The sequence below is a fragment of the Pelophylax lessonae genome (assembly GCF_965119305.1).
Source record: "Pelophylax lessonae genome assembly, chromosome: 1".
Classification (NCBI taxonomy): domain Eukaryota; kingdom Metazoa; phylum Chordata; class Amphibia; order Anura; family Ranidae; genus Pelophylax; species Pelophylax lessonae.
Genome location: NC_138768.1, coordinates 506821776 through 506843811, shown reverse-complemented (window position 1 = coordinate 506843811; position 22036 = coordinate 506821776). Strand labels below are relative to the sequence as shown.

Genomic DNA, 22036 nt, shown 5'->3' with positions numbered 1-22036 from the left:
ACAGTGTAAATTTGCTGTCCCCTCAAAATAACTCAGCCCACAGCCATTAATGTCTAAACCACTGGCAACAAAATTGAGTACACCCCTAAGTGAAAATGTCCAAATTGGGCCCGAAGTGTCAATATTTTGTGTGGCCACCACTATTTATCAGCACTGCCTTAACCCTCTTGGGCATGGAGTTCACCAGAACTTCACAGGTTGCCACTGGAGTTCTCTTCCACTCCTCCATGATGACATCACGGAGCTGGTGGATGTTAGAGACCTTGCGCTTCTCCACCTTCCGTTTGATGCTCCACAAATGCTCAATATGGTTTTGGTCTGGGGACATGATTGGCCAGTCCATCACCTTTACCCTCAGCTTCTTTAGCAAGGCACTGGTCATCTTGGAGGTGTGTTTAGGGTCCTTATCATGTTGGAATACTGCCCTGAGGCCCAGTCTCTGAAGGGAGGGGACCATGCTCTGCTTCAGTATGTCACAGTACATGTTGGCATTCATGGTTCCCTCACTGTAGCTCCCTAGTGCCGGCAGCCCTCACGCAGCCTCAGACAATAACACTCCCACCACCATGCTTGACTGTAGGCAAGACACACTTGTCTTTGTACTCCTCACTTGGTTGCCGCCACACACGCTTGACACCATCTGAACCAAATGCATTTATCTTGGTCTCATCAGACCACAGGACATGGTTCCAGTAATCCATGACCTTAGTCTGCTTGTCTTTAGCAGACTGTTTCCAGGCTTTCATGTTCATCATCTTTAGAAGAGGCTTCTTTCCGGGACAACAGCCATGCAGACCAATTTGATGCAGTGTGTGCAGCGTCTGAGCACTGACAGGCTGACCCCCCACCCCTTCAACCTCTGCAGCAATGCTGGCAGCACTCATATGTCTATTTCCCAAAGAAAACCTCTGGCTATGACGCTGAGCATGTGAACTCAACTACTTTGGTTGACCATGGCGAGGCCTGTTTTGAGTGGAACCTGTCCAGTTAAACCACTGTATGATCTTGGCCACCGTGCTGCAATTCAGTTTCAGGGTCTTGGCAATCTTCTTATAGCCTAGGCCATCTTTATGTAGAGCAACAATTCTTTTTTCAGATACTCAGAGAGTTCTTTGCCATGAGGTGCCATGTTAAACTTCCAGTGACCGGTATAAGAGAGTGAAAGCGATAAATCCAAATTTAACACACCCTCTCCCCATTCACACCTGAGGCCTTATAACATTAATGAGTCACATGACACCGGGAGGGAAAATGGCTATTTGGGCCCAATTTGGACATTTTCACTTAGGGGTGTACTCACTTTTGTTGCCAGTGGTTTAGACATTAATGGCTGTGTGTTGAGTTATTTTGAGGGGACAGCAAATTTACACTGTTATACAAGCTGTACACCCACTTCTTTACTTTGTAGCAAAGTGTCATTTGTTGTCACATTAAAAGATATAAAAAAATATTTACTAAAATGTGAGGGGTGTACTCACTTTTGTGAGATAATGAAATTGTAGGCATTCTTAGTCTCTTTTATAAAAGGGGATCTGTCAGAAACAGAATATAAGATATAATATTGCTGACTAACATCAGTGACTCACCAAGTAATTAAAGGGTAAATTCACCTTTACAGAAAATCTGTAAGTTAAACTTACACTGAACCCCCTTCCTATTACCCCCCCCCCCCCGGTCCCGCTGTCCTGGAGTCCCGCAATCCCCTGCTGTCAGGCACCCAGACGTCGCATTACCAGTCCAAGGATTTGAAATCCTCCTGGTTTTCTTTCCTCCAGCACTGAAAGGATGGGTTAGGCTGATTCTGATTTGTCAGCGTCCATCCACGTGAAGGTGCTGATTAATTTGAATCAGTGCATGCTGGGAGGTACAGATAGGGGATTAGGCGATTCAGGAGTTAGGTGATCAAAGCGGGATTCCTGTGCTTTCAACCTGATTGGGGCTCAGTTTAATCTCAGTTTGGGTCTGAAAATAGAAGCTTCTAAAGATATTCAACAAAGAAATACACACTACATTTTAAAGAATGGCTATTCAGTAATGTTGGTCAAGTTCAGGTAGAACTTCTAAGCCACTCCATGTTTTCTTCTTATTTCCACCAACAAACATCCATTATTGTCTGTACTTACCAGAGTTGTAAGGTCACTCATATGTTGGTCTCAATGCGCTTTTTACTGACTAACTGTTCTCCCAGTCTCAGCATTCACCTAGCTGGCGCAAAGTACAGTGCGACCAACATACAAATCATTGCAACTGTGATAAGCATAGGCAATAGTTGGTGGTCAGTAGAAGATACAGCTAGAAGATGAAGGATGATGCAGCAAAGTAATAAAAAAAACAAAATATTGATTTTAGCGTCGGTTCACACTACGGCGATCCGACTTAGGGGGCGACCTGTGAAGTCGCGTGCACCGCGACTTCGGCACGACTTGCACGGACTTCATAAAAGGAATGTCTATGCAAGTCGCTCCAGGTCGCCCCCAAAGTAGTACAGGACCCTTTTTCTAAGTCGGAGCGACTTGTGTCGCTCCTATTAGAACGGCTCCTGCACCGCACAATGGGAGTCGCGGTCCAAGTCGGATCAGTGTGAATGGACTCTTAGACACTTGTTTTGTGTTTAACAAACTGCAGCAAAGGTGGCAAAGGAACAAGAGATGTAGAAACACTTGAAAGACATGGATATTATCTATAATATGTAAGATATTTTCTTTTGTACTCAAATGAGAAAGAGGAAATTTTATATTCCAACAACAATAATAATCCATTAAGCTAGCAGTCTTCTGTAGCTCATGCTACGCCTCAAACAAACACTCACTTATACTTTGTCCCTACACAGATAGATTAATATTCAGGAGATATGGATTCATATGTATTGATGGCAGCACTTTTCAGTTTTAGTAATACAGGAAGATATTATCGCAAGTAGTTCCATGCAAACTTTGATTGATAGATGAGAGATATTTTACTTCTTCTCTTTATTGCACCAGCCATTGGAGAGCGCTACATTTCTTTCATGACTCCTCCAGCTTGTACATAAGGGACATGGTCTCCTATGTAGAGGTCAGATTAAACTTTTGTTATCTTATACCAAAGGCACAAATCAACGTGTAATATATAGCTTACTAGTCAGTTTTCAGACCATAGAGTAGTTTGCTGTTCTCACTGACATTGGTAAGTACTAACAGCATACATGTTGATGGAGAAATTTAAAGATGGTTAGTGAAAATTATAGATGGATAGTGATGGCTACTCCCAAAGCTGATATTAGGGCTGTAAATATTGTCTTCAAATGCAACGAAAGAAAATTACCATATCAGATTAACTCCGTTGACTCATGCATTTTAAAGTGTGGAGAAAGAAAAATCAATCCTTTCTGTATCGGTTATAAATATTTCAAGGGTTTTAGAAACCTCACTGCACAGTCCACCTTCTTCCTAGCATTTGGCTGAAACTTGTATGTGGATTCAACTCACTTTTTGCTTGCATTCTGAGTGTGTGTGTGTTTGTCGTAATTAGTCGCAGTGTTGAACAAAATAGCTGAAAACAGCAGTGAACCGATTGCATACAGTAAGTACCAAATGACATACAGTACAGTTTACAGAATGCCCACAGCTGCCAAGTTACAGCAATATTTGACATTTTGAAAGAACACCATAGCTGACTGCAGGTGAAAATGGAAAGATAATTTGCACTGAAATTAATATTACAAATTGCATGTGTAGCAGTTATATATGTTGACTGTTTAACCTGTTCCCGTCCGCCCTATAGCCAAAAGTCGGCTACAGTAGGGGCTTAAAATACCAGGATAGCATCCATGGACATCCTCCTGTGCTTGTGCTGCCCGTGCCCCCTGTAGCACGCGGGCAGCGTGCTCGGTGATCGTAGTAAAGGGCCGATCATGGCCCTTTACCAGGTGATCAGCTGATCACACAATGTAAACAGAAGCCGGTTATTGGATTTTATTCCCTCACGCTGACAGCGCGAGGAGAAAAAAAAAAAATCCAATAACTGGCTTCTATAAAAAGTACATCAGTCCCAACATTTTCCCATCAGTGCTGATAATCAGTGCCCACCAGTGCTTCTAGCCAGTGCCCACCAGTGCCACCTACCTGTGCCCATCAGTACTGCTAATCAGAGCCCACCAGTGCCACCTAACAATTCCCATCAGTGCTGCCAATCAGTGCCCATCAGTGTCATCTATCAGTGCTGCCTATCAGTGCCACCTACCAGTGCCCATCAGTGCCACCTATTGGTGCCCATAAGTGCCACCTATCCGTGCCAGCTCTCAGTGCCCTTCAGTGCCACCTATCAGTGCCCATTAGTGACACCTATCAGCACCCATTAGTGACACCTATCAGTGCCCATCAGTGCCACATATCAGTGCCTATCAGTGCCCGTTAATGTAGCCTATCAGTGCCCATCAGTGCAGCCTTATCAGCGCACATCAATGAAGGAAAAAATGTACCTGTTTGCAAAATTTATAACAAACTATGAAAATATTCTTATTTTTATTTTTTAAAATTTTTTTTTTTTTTATTTGTTTGTTTAGCAAAAAAGAAAAACCCAATGGTGATTATATACTACCGAAAGAAATCTCTATTTGTGTGAATGATAAAAATTGCTTATGGGTGCAGTGTTGCATGACTGCGCAATTGCCATTCAAAGTGTGACAGCCCTGAAAGCTGAAAATTGGCCTGAGCAGGAAGAGGGCAAAAGTGCCCAGTAGGCCAATGGTTAACCTTTAACCAGTCTAATAATGTAGGCATGCAACTTGTGCAAAAAAATGTCCCCAAGGTACACAGGGCACGTGTAGTACACCCTTCCCCCTGTCTTCCACTCCTTTCACTGCTTTTACTGTCAATTTTTCAAAGCTGGGACTTGAAGCAGCCAGCTCTAGCCTGTGCTGTTATAACAAACCTTCTGATTAGTGTTAGTAAATGCTGTTTTAGTAATGGGATTTAGATAAAAAAATAACATTATTATTACTTTGTATTTTCCTCTTTTCATTTATCTGTGGATTAAAGGAGCAAGCTACGATCTGAATATGATGCTGGTTATATTTAACCTCCTATTAACTCCTAGTTACCCCTACTCAACCCTAGTTAATTCCTTCCAACCCCTTCTCCATTGAGCTGTATTTTTTTCTGCTATTTTTTATTCCTTTTTTAAAAACATACATATTTTACCTTTTTTTTTTGTACTTTTGTAGTGTCAATTTTGCTTCTGCTTAAAACAGTTGCCTGGATTGGTGAAAAAACACAGCGTGGGGGCAGCCTTTAGCAGTCTGGCATTCTCTTTCCCTGTGCTGTTAAGGATTTTATGGCTATGGCCTTTTTAGTAATGGGTGAAGTACTAATACATCTACACTTACAGTATATTAAAAAATATTGCTATTTAATAGCCCAATAGCGCAAGACTATATCCCACTGGATTTACAAGTGTATACAAGTTGGCACCTTCATCTATGTAAATTCCTCTGTTTTTTTTTTTAAATTCCTCTGTTTGCTATTAAAAGTACAACTGTGGTGCTCTTACAAGGTATTCCAAATTATCTGTAGCTATGGTGGCTTTTTAATTATTGAGAATCCTACAGCTAACATCATGGGAGACTTAATTTATTAATTAAATCAGAGCACCTTTATTCACATGAATTTATACATAGATGGTCCTTCGGTTTCTTTTAGCCATGAAGAAGTGCCACATTCATGAAATTTTAACTATGTGGAATCTTACATGGCTAATATACAGTATGATGAAATTGAACAAATAATACTGTTAGGATTTATGCTCCATGTTTTTTCAGCTACTATACATCTACATTTCTCTGTCTACATTAATCCACATCCTGTGAAATATATGCTTAACCAACATGATGGCTTTCATAGTGAAAGCAATACTATCCTTAATGAATTGTGAATTTTCACACAATGATCAAAATGTATTATTTGTTCATTTACAAGTGGGTACTAACAACCGCTGCTTTGCTTTTGCTTACATCTCTATGTGCTTACTTCTGCAACTACACCATGCATGCTTTATGAGCTAATATGTATATACAGAGATTATATTTCCAACCTTGTGATGGTGTTTGGAGGACTGTTTGTGGGGCACTACCATTCTGAAGATCGTACTATCCCTATTTGTTCAGTAATGTACATGAATGTACTTGTGAGGCATATATAAGGTAATATTTAAGACCACAGTAAAATTTGTTTGGACCTCATTTCAATTTTTTACTTTTATATTTATAAAACCATTGGGAGTCCAAATAGTTACCGAAAAACCCATGTTGTATTTAAGCGCTGAATGATAAGACAATATAGACATTAAAGATTTCACTTGTTCAGTATGGGTGGTTTGCTTTATAGTCACAGGAATCTTCCTTTAATATTTTGATAGAATTTACTCGGGCAGTCAGGGGAATGTAAGAATCATGTGTTTTTGATATAATAGTTTTGTACAATAACTTTTTTTGCATTAGGTTATTTGTGTCGGTAATGCTCTTAACTTTTTTCAGATAAAATCCACTTTTATGAATTTTTAAAAACTGAAATAATGCCTTTATATTGATTTGTGAATATCTCTGCAATGTGAAAAATAAATAAATCAGCGCAACTAATAAAACAATATCAATCAAATCATAAATAACCGTACTGTAAACAGGCAGCTGCTATACCAACTATGCTTATCACTGTAAGAAAAAAAAAAAAAATACAGTATATCAAAGGTACAGCGCTACTTAGTGCCAAGCATCAATATCACTGTGAAAATGAGCAAAATATAAAGTGCATGCAAATAATCAAAGTGCCAATGTGCAGAATAATCACAAAGTGCAAAACATAAATAGTTCTTCTCATAAACTGCAAATAAATGTCCATATAAAGTGTATCAGTCCATTGTATAGCTTCCTCTGCCCTGTGCAAAATTTTGCTGAAGAAGGTTCCTCAAAAGAAGGTGCTTGAAAGTGCTAATGCTTCTGTCACCACCACCTAAAGATGGCCTCTCACCTTAACCACTTCTGGACCAGAAGGATTTGCCCCCCCTAATGACCAGGCCATATTTTGCAATTTGGCACTGCATTACTTTAACGGACAATTACGCAGTCGTGTGATGCTATACCTAAATAAAATTGATGTCCTTTTTTTCCTAGAAATAGAGCTTTCTTTTGGTGGTACTTGATCACCTGTGCGATTTTTTTTTTTTTGCACTATAAACATAAAAAGAGACAATTCTAAAAAAAACGCAATATATTTCACATTCTGCTATATAACACCCCCCCCCCCCCCACCAAAAAAAAATGTAAAAATCAAAATTTTTAGGCCAATCTGTTTTCTGCTACATATTTTTGGTAAAAATAATCGCAATAAGCGTATTTTGATTGGTTTGCGCAAAAGTTATCGCGTCTACTAACTACGGGAAAGATTTATGTCATTTTTATTGTTTTTTTTTACTAGTAATGGCAGCGATCTGCGATTTTTTTGCGGGACTGCGACATTGCAGCAGATAGATCAGACCCCTGACTGACATTTTTGACACTTTTGGGGGGGACCAGTGACATTACTACAGTAATCAGTGCTAAAAATATGCACTGTTACTGTAATAATGACACTGGCAGGGAAGGGGCGTGTTTCTAACTGTGGGGGGCTGTGGCTTGTGAAATGATCACAGAGACCTGTGTTCCTGTATAGAAGGATCACATGGGCTCTATGATCATTCCAGGGAGAAGAACGGGCAACTGTGATTACAACAGCTGACCATTCTTCTCTCTCAGCGGGGAGCGATCGCGCGTGTTAGGTGGCAATCGGAGCCGCCTGACCCGTGCATCAGAGTCCCCTTTAAAGAGCAGGGGAGGGAGCGCGCTGCCAGCGGCACACGCTCACCCCCTAGCTGCACACGCGCGACTAACGTATACTTACGTCGGTTTGCGCAGGAGCAGCTGCCTGCAGCAGTATAACTGCGATGGGCGGTCGGCAACCGGTTAAACTTAGATCCGTGTTTTATCACCAGGTCTAAGTGAGCAATTCCCATGAGGGGTAAAGATCTCTCCTCTACAGGCAACACTCCTTGGGGTCGCTTGATGGACTGGGCTTAATATTCACCTTGGATCACTCCCAGCTTCATCCGATGTACTTATAAAAGAAGAGGTGGAAATCTAGTGCTCTCTGCTTGTATAGGCTTTTATTAAGTAAAAAACAGCTTAAACCCACGTGGTAAGTTGCAATATAATTTTGGTTTTGGGTTTAATACCACTTTAATACACTATAAAGAAAGAAAATATATACAAAAGCCCTATGCAGTCCCTTTAATGATAAGTCTCTTTTGTTACACAAAGAAAATGACAGCAAAGAACCTTCAAATCAAGAAGCAGAATCAGAGACTATATAATACTATAGAAACAATGATTTTATTTTATTACATGTTTTAAAAAAATGCATTTAATGCATTTTAGAAAGGCCCATGTGAATAAAACCAGTTACCTGGAAAACTGAATGTGTACTTTTTTAAATGCTCAAAAGATGTCCTGCTCCAAGGACTTCAAATTATACTTTTGTAAAAATATCTCTTTATTTCTCATCAAAAAAAGGATCTGCACAGTGTAAAGTCTAACACATAGTGATGTTTAAGCCCACACTATCTCATTTTCAAGCTAAACAAGTACTTGTTTGGTTTGAAAAAGAACTAATGTGGACTGAAAAAGTTGCCGTTTTCCAGATTTTATGCTGTGCTGCTTTTTTGATGAGAAAATAAAAGATCTATTTTTACACACAGTACTATTTGATGTCCTTGGTGCAGGACACCTTTTGTTGCAATGTGTTTTCAATATAACCCTGTGGATGCTGGTAGGTTGCTGACTACAGCTCAAGGCATTTTACTGAGACTGGTGTGAACTCTGTGATTTAGTAAATACTGTATACTTTAAAATGGTAAAGCCCATATATGGTAACAACAATAATTTGGTGACAAATATTCAGACTTTTTTTTACTCAGGAGATTTTATTTTACTATAAGAAAACTGGAAACTTCATATCGATGTTCAGATCTACTGGTACTCACTGCTTTTAGACATTTATTTACATGGGTGAGAAAATACATATCTGTTGAGATTCATTTATTTCTATATTCAAAAAGTAAAGTATTTATAAAACAAGTACTTTGAGAAACATAAATAAATGTAAGTCTGCGCCAATGAAAAAAACAAAAAAATAAATTTAAGTAGGGTAGCTAGCAAGGAACCATTACATGCCGATCCTAAACAAATCATAAAATCTATGCAGTACCTAGGCATTGCATATATTTTGTGATTTGAGAAACAATACCATAGTGCAGGGATATGCAAACTGTGGCCCTCCAGCTGTTGCAAAACTACAAGTCCCATAATGCCTCTACCTCTGGGTGTCATGCTTGTGGCTGTCAGAGTCTTGCTATGCCTCATGGGACTTGTAGTTCTGCAACATCTGGTGGGCCACAGTTTGCATATCCCTGCCATAGTGGCCAGCAATCATTTACCAACTGCAATATTTACTTAAAAGATACTCAGATATACAGATTTGTTGCTGTTTTCCTATACAGGTCACTGTTGCATGACTTGCTGTACTCTGGTGACACTCAAAAGAAATCTTAAGAAGCACGGCCAACTGACTAATCTATTTCCAGTACCTATGCACAGGGCCAGATTTATACTTGATGATCCTAGGTTTAGAACTTTAATCACCTTAATTAAAGCCCACACTGAGAAGACAAAAGGCTACCCATGCTTCTTCTGAAAATAATAGTTCCCTGAATGTCATGCTGATCCAATGGTTTTGGAAATATGCAGATTAGAAGTTTGCACTTTACTTTACTCTAACTTTTGTGATATGCATACTTGTTCAGTGTGAGCATTAAACAGTATTAAATCAGCTAGGCAGATAGCATTTTCAGTAGTGCACAGCATTGACAGCATCTGTATTTCTCTCATTACAAGTTTGCAAATGACATAATTACATAGTCAGGTTGAAAAAAGACACAAGTCCATCTAGCTCAACCAATAAAAATAAAAAAAAAAACAGTACAGAAAACCCAACCATACAGTCCCATATACACAATCCTATACCTGCAGTTGATCCAGAGGAAGGTGAAAAAACCCCAGCAAAGCATGATCCAATTTGCTACAGTAGGGGGGAAAATTCCTTCCTAATCCCCCGAGAGGCAATCGGATATTCCCTGGATCAACTTTACCTATAAATATTAGTACCCACTTATATTAAGTACACCCAGGAAAGAATCCAGGCCTTTTTTAAAGCAATCTAGTGAGCTAGCCAGAACCACCTCTGGAGGGAGTCTATTTCACATTTTCACAGCTCTTCATAGCCTTTCCATATTTGGAGACAAAATCTATTTTCCTCTAGACGTAAAGAGTGCCACCATGTCCTCTGTGTTGACCTTAAAGTGAACAACTCAACACCATGTTCACTATATGGACCCCTTATGTATTTATACATGTTAATCATATCCCCCTTAATTCCCTCTTCTCAAAAGAGAATAAATTCAGTTTCTTTAATCTCTTCTCATAACTGAAGTCCTCCATGCCTCTTATCAGTTTGGTTGTCCTTCATCGCACTTTCTCCAGTTCCCCGATTATCCTTTTTGAGAACTGGTGTCCAAAACTGAACTGCATATTCCAGATGAGGTCTTACTAATGATTTGTACATGGGCAAAAGTATATCTCTCTCTGGAGTCCATGCCTCTGTTAATAAAATTACCACATCCTATGTCACTCTCCTTACACTGGAGGTACAAAATGCCCCCATCAAAGTCTATAGGAATCAACTACACCCGTTGGGCCAAATATTTTGGTCGTAGGATGGGAAGATTGCTGTAAGATGGTGGTAATTATATATCTGGGGTGTGGAAGCGTTAATTACTTTAGGTCAAAGGGTAGGCTTTAGGGATAGTTGTGATTTCAATAAATGTTTGTTTTTTCCTTTATCATCTGCCAGCTTTGTTTTTGGAAAACCTGTCCAGCACAGCACTTAAATATAATTTTTGAGCACCTCTATAGGTAAGTTTAGTGTATCCTTATTTTCTGCAAAGACAGCAATTGATTATTGGTTTGTGGATTGTCTTTTGCTAGCAATGTACAGTATCTGTTTTGATCATTTTCAGCACTAATTAGCTTATATAGAGGCCTGTGAAATAAGCAATGATGAACAATCATAAGTGAATAAAGTCTTCATATTAGTTAAAAGGTATCAGACAATTACACTCGGATTGACATGATAACCTACAGATGGGGAAAGTGAGAGATGGCCACTCCCCCTTTCTTCCTCCCCTCTCCTCCCCCCTCCCTTCCACCCCCCCCTTTTTTTTTCTCTCTCTCTCTCTCTCTCCCTTCTCTAATTCCCTCACCTCGTCATACTTTCTCCACCTCTCCTCTCTCCCAATCTGCTGAATTATCGACCCTTTCTTAGCTTCCCTTTGTTTCAAACACTCCAACCTACAAAGTGAATAGATTGAATGCCAATCTTATGAACACTAACTGCATTCAATAAACGAATGATCAACTCCTCGTTAGAGTGCTGCTCTTACTCGTTAGAGGACCAAATTAAAAAAAACAAAAAAAAAAAACAGTTCACGCCTCATATCTTCTTACCCGACAAAAAAGAAGGGAAATGTGTTGCCTCCCTGCTCCGGACACAGTTTGCGCCCAAAAGGGGTGTTCGGAAGGGATGATCAACACAGTTAACATAAGTTCCACATTCTTTCTTTTGTTTTTTTGAAATGTATATGTACTTATTCTGTTATGATTAACGCTTGTTACAAATGTTAACAGTATCACCGAGATCAACACTATATGTATACGATGTTCACTTTACCTGTTTATACCTTGATTTCCTATGAAAATAAATAAAGAAACTTTTCTTGAAAAAAAGTATCAGACACTCTTGAAAGTTTATGGACCCGAAATATTTTTACATTTCTGCTATGTGCCCATTTGTTTGCCAATAACATCATTACTTAAGATACCAAAGTAGTACATATATTTTTTCCTGACAAACAAAGCTTTTTTTGGTGAAATTGTCTTCAAAAATGATTTTTTTTTTTATACAATCCTGCAATCCATAACAACATTTTTCAATTTGATTAGTGTTGGTTAAAAAAAAAAATGATGGATAAAAAGTATACATTTTATTTCTTAGTTTGCCCAGTTTAGAATCTTTACTAAAATGGTGACTCTGGTACACAGCATTGCAAAGTTATTTATAATGAACCAAAACTTTTTTCATTTTTTTAATGCAACAGTCATTAAATTAAAGAACAAAACACATTGAAAGAAAGCTTATTTATGGAAAATAGAAAAAATGTCAGGAAAATACTTGTTAGGAAAAGGGGGAGAAGGAGTTCATTAGGGCTAATTAGGTTAAATTGAGGGTTATAATAAGGACAACTTTTATTACATACAAAATATTTTTTACTTGTCAGCTTGTTTTAACTGTAATCATATGAAGATCAAAGCTCAATCCTTTGACCTTCAGAGAATTAAATAGAATACATCCAAAAGTAATAATGTTACTTTGGATCTCTTTAACTTGCGTCTGAACAGTGTTTATAAACAATTTATAAACAGTCCTTTTCTTGAATTTACTGTATTTGCGGCAGTAGGTGCAAGGGGTCAAGTGGCAATGGGGCAGATAAACAGGATGTACTTGCATGTGTAGCAAGATCTTTTTTATACCCTTCTCGGAGGGTAACAGGAAGAAGCCTGGCTATTCAGAGGGATAAAATAAAATACGATTAAAAAAAAAAAAAAACGGAATAGCCAGGTTAAAACTGCAGCAGGTTTAGGGGAACTTGTGTTTGGTGTTGATAATGAATGTAGCACCCTCCAAGGTAGGTGCTCAAAGAGAATACAGTTTTTGGATCTTTCTGCTTACTGGGAAGATTGCCAGGTAAATCTATTGTGCTCTCTGTCTACCAGGGAGCAGGATCCATTGTTAGGATCTGCTCATGGTGCTCAGGTGCAGCTCAGCTTGTCTGAATGTTTCACACTGGTCCAATAGGGAGGTATATTGGACAGCGGGAGGAAACCTGACAAGTGGGGGCACAGGCATTTTTACAGCTCTGGTGATTGGCAGAGGAAAGTGCCTTGGTGCTTGCTGGGTGATGGTATAAATGCCAAGGGCACATGAGCTTGGGGTCTTTCAACTGGAGAGCAGGGTCCAGGAGGGAAGGGCAGCTGTCCTTCCTCTGTAGAAGCTGCCATGTGGCCTTGGGTAGTTGACCTGAGGGCCTGAAAGTCAGATAGGAGCTGAACCCAGAGGTCCTGCAGAGCTGACTGGAAGGGAGACACTTAAAGTATTCTGATTCTGCCTACAGTGAGTACAGATCTGTGTCATGGGGCCTGTCATGTGAGGGCCATCCCTTCAGTTGAAGAGCCAGTGGATGGGTGTAAGTCAAAGGGATGCTAGAGAGTGTCATGAAGATAAAGTAGTTGCTTCAAGTCTGCTGCTAGAGAGAGCAAGAAGACTTAATTTTTCCATACAAGTGGCAGTATGGTTAAAGCAGTGTGTCTGCTTCCATAAGTAATCCGGTGAGGCCAAGTGAGAGTTGTGCTTATCTACTGTTATTTAGTTCAATTGCAGTATCCCACTTATCCCTTCCCCCATTCAAGTTCCACAATAAATATCAAACCAAATACCCTGGACTTTTTTTTGAGTAACGAGCAAACGGGAGTAAGGATGGATGTGTGAAAAATCCCCTAGTGACTGTCTGCAGGTAATAAGAGGGAGACCCAAGAAGTCAACACACAGCAACCCCTACAGGGACAATGCTACATGAACATGGACAACATCTCTGACCATTCACTGAAACCAGTCAGCCTCTGTATTGTCAGGTGTTGTACTTGAGTGCTGTATTGAATAAAAAGGCTATGTATACTGTATAAAGTAGTCAGAAAACGGTTGAAAACACAATATTGGAACAGTCAGACTATGTAAAACATCTGAATTCTTTTACAATACTCTATTTAATTGTATATTAACTAAGCAAATGACTGAAGTATTCAAAAACAATCTATGTACCAGCTAATGAATAATAACACCAAAAACATTTGCTTGTATTTTAAAAATGCCAGAAATTGTAACAACCGTTAACAGCACATTCGATAGCATTTTAGTTTTTTTTTTATTTTTTTATTTTATCACAATACAAAATGCAGAACAAAATAGTTGAAAACTCTATCTATAGCCATTTTGGACAGACAGGGGTAGAGACAGCTGTTCCAATAACAATCAAATCACTTCTTGTTGTTTCTCCAGAATAGGAAGTAGAGGAAAATCTCCCCAATGGGACACAGACAAAAACTGATAGGAGTTTAACCATCTCCTATACTATCCAAAATGAAATCAAACATATAAAATCTTTATGGTATAGACACACTTTAAACAGGTGCTAAAAAGAGCAATATGATAAACAATAACCACACAAAGCTTATGCAGGTAGACTAACAGTGTACTATAGATAATATGGTATAGCACTGACTGATACACTTGTATAATTATATCTTGTAACATATTAATACGATGTTCACATAGAAATCTGGGGCTTTAAATTTAAATACACATATGGACACATTTTGAAGGCGGTTACTGCATCCATAATATAACATATTATATCAACTTTAAAAACTGCAGTAACAGTGATTGGGATGCAGAAACACTTATAATAATACAGCAAATATTCCTTGCAGATGAATAAATGTTTACAATGTAAGCAAAACCTTGAAACTGTATAAATTAGGGGCAAAGTAATTCTTTTGGCATGTATGACCATGCTTTTTAAATACATTACTATTAGCATTACCATAAAAATGTGTGTTCCTAATATGCATAGAACACTGAATGTATGACTAACCCCTGAGTTGAAACACAGGGTGGCCAGGTACTGGTTCATAATGTATAATATGACTTTTAGCACCATGTGCCAGTATGGATGGCCTTGAAAACAGTCAATATGCCCAGGACATCAAACTGTATAAGTGCAGTCCTGAATGTCGATCTTCTGGTTCTACAGAAAAGCACAGTAAAGTATTTGTGCAATATTATAAAAAAAAAAGTGATGGGAATCTGAAATCTGCATAGATAGCACTGGACAGAGAAACACAAAGAAAAGCCACAAGTGGTAGAACTTTAACATCTGATAAATTATTCACTTTCTTTATGTAGAGTGCAGCCTTTCAGACGTATGTCTACATCTAGCAGAGGAGAAGTTGACAAAATGCATGGAGGTTGTCTTTATACTTTTTAAACAAGCTTCCATCAGGAACATATTTTCTGAACCACTAAGGTCCCAATTAAACAGAAAGCCCACAGTCTGCCCACTAGAGTATATGTACAGCCTGAATCATACATAAAAGTGCCACAGCCAAGTACAATAGCTGCACGCAACAGGCTTTCCTTGGCTCATGGTGTGGTTTCTTTTATTTTTTTTTCTTTCTTTTTTTTAAGCCATTCCAGCTGTTTCTCTATGTTCAACCAGAGTCTCATAAAAGATCAGTAAAATATGGTTAAGGTGGCGGAAATAAATGCCAAATGGAAATATGCTACATTAAACAAGAAACAAATATTTGTAATTTTTTTTTGTAATCGTATTTAGCTTGAAAATAAAGTGCCTATACATATCTAAAATATACAAGTACACCTCACACAGTCCTGATACTTTATGTATGCAGAAACACTTATGCAAATATTAGACACTAATAACTCTATTGCATTCAACAAACTGATCTTCCTGTAAAGTGAGTAATTACTTTTTCAGTAAACAGGTTGCCTACTGTTATCCTTGTGTTCATACATTCAGTGCAATTTAAAGCAAGATAGATCACTCAAGCAGCACAGCTTGTAAAACTCAGCAAGAACAGTAAGTAGTAAAGACTTGACTTACGTAGTCATGGAAAGCCTTGGCTTCACTAGAGTGTTCACAGGTCTCTCGCCTATCAGGTGCTGCACAGTACAAATCCCAAAATACACTGTAAAGGAAAAGAAAACACAATTAAATAAGCAAGAAACAGGAAATGTAGTAAAAAGTAAGCTACTGAGGAAAGGCATAATCAATTGCTATAGCAAGGGCAGCATCAATAATTGCTTATTTTAATCTACATTTCAACTACTGTATCAAATCCTTTGAGTTAGTGCATGAAAAATATAAACTAGCACACTTGGACTACTTCCTGTGTTTACATATGTGTCACTTTCTCTGTCCCTTCCTTCAACCATGTGAATTGTCACCCCCTATATACTCATTTCTTACAGACATTATGAATCAAGTGAAGGGTATATCTATATTTTATAACATGTTAAATGGGAGTAAGGATACTTTTAAAACCAACAACATGCATAAACTGGAAAAAGAATTAGGCAAAACCTTTAATGGATTTGCATGGACGTCAGCTTTCTCAAGTACACACAAGGCCCCCCACTGTACTTACTACTGGGAGCTTACTGGAAAGTGGTACATCACCCCTTATAAACTCTCTAAATCAGGGTTTCTTAACTAGGGTTCCTCCTGAGGTTGCTAGGGGTTCCTTGAGCAATGGGCAATTTCTGCCTCTCAGATAAGTTCCCAATTATACCATTGTTCCTTTTAGCTATCTGTAAGGGGGTAATTCTTCCCAATGATGACAAGAGTAAGGAGCATTCTTCCAACTCACTGTCACACTAATGTGTCATGAGTAGAGTTGAGCGGACACCTGGATGTCCATGTTCGGCGGGTTCGGCCGAACTTGAAAAAAAAGTCCGGGTCCATGTCCCGGACTTTTTTCAAACTTTACCCGGACACCGAACCCCATTGAAGTCAATGGGGACCCGAACTTTCAGGCACTAAAATGGCTCTAAAAAACAAATGGAAAATGGAAAATTCCCCTTTAAATTTGTAATTTTTAAATAGCAGATTAGAACAGCAATCTGTAGTAAAATATAGCTGAACGCCGCACACAACAGACTGATAAAAATATATTTGTTTCTCCCTCCTCCTCCTCAGTGGGCTCAAGTGAGGGCAAAAAGATTGTTCACTGCACCACCCCCCACACAGCAAAATCGATGTAGATCGCTAACGGACGATTGTTCTGTCCTGTGTCTCCTAATCTCTCCCTGCCTAATCTCTCCAGCCTGTCCCTAAAATGCTAAAATATCTTTCCCTGCCTACACTCCGACCTGTCCCTGCATTCTTTTCAGCACAATGTTGTTTTTCCCTGTCTGTCCCTAATCAGCAGCAGCCAGCACCGTTATGATGTGTGCTCTCTCCCTACACTACAGCAGACTGACACACGGCGCTGTGTCTCTCAAGCTTATAAAGACCTGGGTCACATGCTTCAGCTGGCCAATCACAGTTCCTAATACATTAGTAGGCATGGCTGTGATGGCGCACACCAGTTAAACGCTTGTTGATTGGCTGTTGAAAGCCCGCCATTAAAAGCGCACCATTACATACAGGAAATAAAATTACCGAACACGGATTTTAAACCCGAACATACAGTAAAGTTTCGGGTCCGTGTCCAGGTAACAAAAATCCAATTATCCAGTACGGACCCGAATAATACAGTCCGTGTTCGCTCAACACTAGTCATGAGTTGTAGATTTTTTATTTTAAGCATGGGTTCCCTGAGACCAGAAATTTGTTTCAAGTGTTCCTCTGTGTTAAAAAGGTTGAGAAAGGCTGCTCTAAATTTTACCCATTGCACTCTCCTAAGTGTTGAAGCTTCAGCAAAAATATTCACTTAATTGTTTATATACTATGGCAGTGAAAATCAGTTCATACTGGAAGCAAGTTTTCCACCTATCTTCTGATATAATAAGAATACAGATGTCACTTGATCCTGTGCTTTTGTTGTTAAATCTAGGATTTGAATAACTCCCAATGAGAGACCTGTCATCCACCTACTTTCGGCATCTAGGAATTGAATAACTCCCAACAGTAGACCTGTCATCCACTTACTTTCGGCAGCAAAATGTAATATTGTTAGACTATGGAACTCCCTATCCCAACCTAGTATAGTAAACAATATCTAAATCATCAATGCAAAATGGAAAGGTTACTTGCATTAAACAATTTGTCTTATTTAAAACATCTATTTCCTGAGCAATCCAAGATGTAAAGTTGGAGACTGAGGACTTGTATATTTTCTACCCTTTGACCCCTTCCCACCCATGCTATAGCCAAAAGACGGCTACATTGCAGCTCTCCAGTTCCGGGAGGGTGTCCATGGATGTCCTACCAGAACTACGCATTCCCTGGGACACAGTTTAGACTTGCTTTGTGACAGCTGTGTCCTTTGGACACAGCTCATCACAGATCACGGTAAAAGGCCAAACACAGTGGCCCCTTACCACGTAAACAGCTGTGTCCAATCACAGCTGGTCACATGTAAACAGACTTGCTAATTATTGGCATTTCTTTCCTCACATCTTTGTGTAGGCATGGCTGACAGGGCACAGTAAGTGCCCTGATTATCAGTGCAGCTCCATCAGTGCCACCGATCAGTGCCCATTATTGCCCCCCTCATCAGTGAAGCCTTATCAGTGCCTCCTCATCATCTCCCATCAGTGCAGATATTAGTGTCCATCAATGCAGCCTCATCAGTACCCATCAGTGCAGCCTCATTAGTGCACATTGGTGCAGCCTCATCAGTGCCCATCAATGCAGCATCATCAGTGCACATTAATGAAGAAGAAATATTACTTAATTTCAAAATGGTATAACAGAAATTTTTTTTTCTAAATTTTTGGTTGTTTAGCAAAGAAAAACAGTGGTGAATAAATACCACTAAAAGAAAGCTCTATATGTCTAAAAAAAATTCTAAAAATGTTATTTGGGTACAATGTTGCATGACCGTGCAATTGTCACTAAATATATGACAGTGCTGAAATCTGGAAATTGGCCTAAGCAGGAAGGGGGTGAAAGTGCCCAGGATTGAAGTGGTTAATGTCAACTGTATTTTTTGGTTCACTTGTTTGTCTGTTTACCCCCCCTCCCCCCTCTCTCACCACCTTTATTTACTTTTCTACCCTCCCTCTTCCTACACTTTAAAGTCACTATACATTCTTTTTCTTTGTTAAGATGCCATGCACTCACAGGGCCGCCATCGGGGGGGGGGGCAGCAGATACACATGTACGGGGCCTCGGCGTCATAAGGGGCCTATCTGCTGAAAACCAAGTTGCTGCTGCCAGGAGCAGACTGACCATTCAAAGGACACAAACTGTAAAAATCCCAGAGCTGGCTTCCCCCTAGGTTTAGGTGCTTCCCATGCCCCAGCTCCCACCCCGCTGGCCACCTGTGTGTGAAGACTATTCGTTGCTAGCGTCCTAACAACCAATTAGGTGCAGGGAGGCCCTGGCAGCCTCTAGTGCTGCATTTACCAGCACTAGAACTGGCTGCTGTCCCGACCTGGAGTCTGTTCTGACCGTTCATCCAGTGTACCGGCAATACTGATAAGAGCACAGCTGCAGCAGTTATCGCATCCCGGGATGAGGCACAGAGCCTGTTTCAGTCAGTGAGCTGGGGGGGAGGGGGGGTGAGAGGGATGGTACTAGCACTCAGGAGGTTTACACCAGGAGAGACCAGCCTGTCATCCTTATGTATGCGACTGGTGAGTGCATAGAAGTGGAACATCCCCCACCTCTGCTGCACCCATTCAGTGTGTACTGTGTGCACATTGGGGTGCACTCCTTTTGTTGTGTCTAGTTTCTTCCTTAGATTTCCCCTCTGGAGACATCTACTTATCTGGAAGCAGTATACTTCTTTTTCTTTTTTTTTTTACAGTGAAATTGCAGCCAAAAGACTCACCAATGATTTGTAAATGATTTGAAGTGATACTAAAAGGTATTTTTTTCTTCTTTAAAATAAAAAAGATAGCATACTTACCCACTGACTGTCTCCTGTAGTATATGTGCAGTCTCTGACCATGTCCTGTAATATATCTGCAGCCTCTGACCATCTTATGCAGTGTGTCTGCAGTCTCTGACCATTGCCTGTAATATATCTGCAGTCTCTGACCATCTTCTGCAGTGTGTCTGCAGTTTCTGACCGTCTCCTATAGTTTATGTGTAGTCTCTGACTGTCTCTTGTAGTGTGTCTGCAGTCTCTGACCATCCCCTGTAGTATGTCTGCAGCCTCTGACCATCTCCTGTAATATATCTGCAGTCTTTGACCATCTTCTGTAGTGTGTCTGCAGTCTCTGATCGTCTCCTATAGTATATTTGTAGTCTCTGACCATCTCCTGTAGTGTGTCTGCAGTCTCTGACCATCTCCTGTACCATATGTGCAGTCTCTGACCTTCTCCTGTGGTATATGTGCAGTCTCTGACCATCTCCTGTACCATATGTGCAGTCTCTGACCGTCTCCTGTGGTATATGTGCAGTCTCTGACCATCTCCTGTAGTGTGTCTGTAGTCTCTGACCATTTGCTGTAGTGTGTCTGCAGTCTGTGACTGTCTTCTGTAGTATGTTTGCAGTCTCTGACTGTCTCCTGTAGTATATTTGCAGTCTCTGACTGTCTTCTGCAGTATGTCTGCAGTCTCTGACTGTCTTTTGTAGTATGTCTGCAGTCTCTGACTGTCTTCTGTAGTATATCTGCAGTCTCTGACTGTCTTCTGTAGTATATCTGCAGTCTCTGACCGTCTCCTGTAGTGCGTCTGCAGTCTCTGATCATCTCCTGTAATATAGATGCAGTCTCCAAACATCTCCTGCAATATATCTGCAGTCTCTGATCATCTCATGAAGTATGTCTGATGGGAGAGCAGCAACCCTGCTCAGAGATGGCAGGGAAAAGTTCTGACGGGGAGAGGAGACTGAGTGTGAGGAGATGGAGGCTACCTTTGAGGTAAAATAAGGTATGGAGGCTGCGCTTGAGGTGACAGATGCTGTCTATGAGGAGATGGAGGCTCCTCAGAGGTGATATGGAGGATGGAGTCTCCTCAAAGGTGATATGGGGGATGGAGGCTCCTCAGAGGTGATATGGGGGATGGAGGCTCCTCAGAGGTGATATGGGGGATGGAGGCTCCTCAGAGGTGATATGGGGGATGGAGGCTCCTCAGAGGTGAAAGAGCTTTTATAAGGCAATGTGTCCTTCTCACAATGTCCTCCCCTCTGAGGTGTGTGTCCTTCCTCACAGGATCCTCCGACTGACAGCAAAATTCTCTGAGGAAACTTTATAGAACACCGCAAAAACTCATACTATGTCATTAATACACACAAAGCCTCCAAAATGTCCAACATCAGCTTGGGTGAGGACATTGGGGGATCCCTGGACAGGTAAGTGTCTTTAAATTTAAAGTCAGCAGCTACAGCATTTGTAGCTGCTGACTTTTCATTTTTTTGGGGGGAGCCTGGAGCTCCTCTTGAAGTTGTAAGAGTGTTAAAATAAAAGTGGGTGCACTGAAGGATTCGGTGGGACAGCCAGTGGGTGGGCCCTGGGAAATGTTGGTGGTTGGGGGGCCCAGGCCCAGGCCCAGTCCCGGAGCTGTGTAAGGGGCCCCAAAATATCTGATGGCTGCCCTGTGCACTCATGTTGCTCATTGTCATATTTGCTAGGTTTATGACTAATTGTTCTCTGTAACAAGCAATATGTATGCCATCACATTCTATAAGGCTTTGCCAGCTTGTAACATTGTAATAATCTCTAAATTACAATAAAGAAATACTGAATAAAAAAATGTTTCAAACATCAATTTCAAACAGTTTATTTATGTTGGCAGCTTGTAAAGTGTTAATTGATGGCAATGTCTAGTGTAAAATTGAATTCCAAGCACCACAAACTGCAATTAGTGTCTGCATGTGTTTTTGGGAGGGAGGGAAGATGTTGTTTTGGGGTTTAAAAATCTACCCTGTTTAAAATCTAAAGAAAATATGTGTTAGTCTTTAAAGAAAATCTATGGTCACATAATACACTTTCATTTTATAACATCAGCATTGCAATGACAATACAAACAATAGTTACAGTATATTAGATAATTCAACATAAGCTTACATGAAAATATCTTCTGTCATGTTGAGAAAGCTGTCTGTCTGC

At 40.0% G+C, this 22036-nt stretch overlaps 1 protein-coding gene across 1 annotated transcript in view; it reads right to left on the bottom strand.

Moving 5' to 3' along the window:
• SSBP4 (single stranded DNA binding protein 4) overlaps positions 1-22036 on the bottom strand; it is a 682195-nt gene that overhangs the window by 403003 nt on the left and 257156 nt on the right. Inside the window, exon 4 of the mRNA XM_082263962.1 lies at positions 15916-16000. Within this exon, the coding sequence (XP_082120088.1) occupies positions 15916-16000 (85 nt within the window). The remainder of the gene's footprint in view (positions 1-15915; positions 16001-22036) is intronic.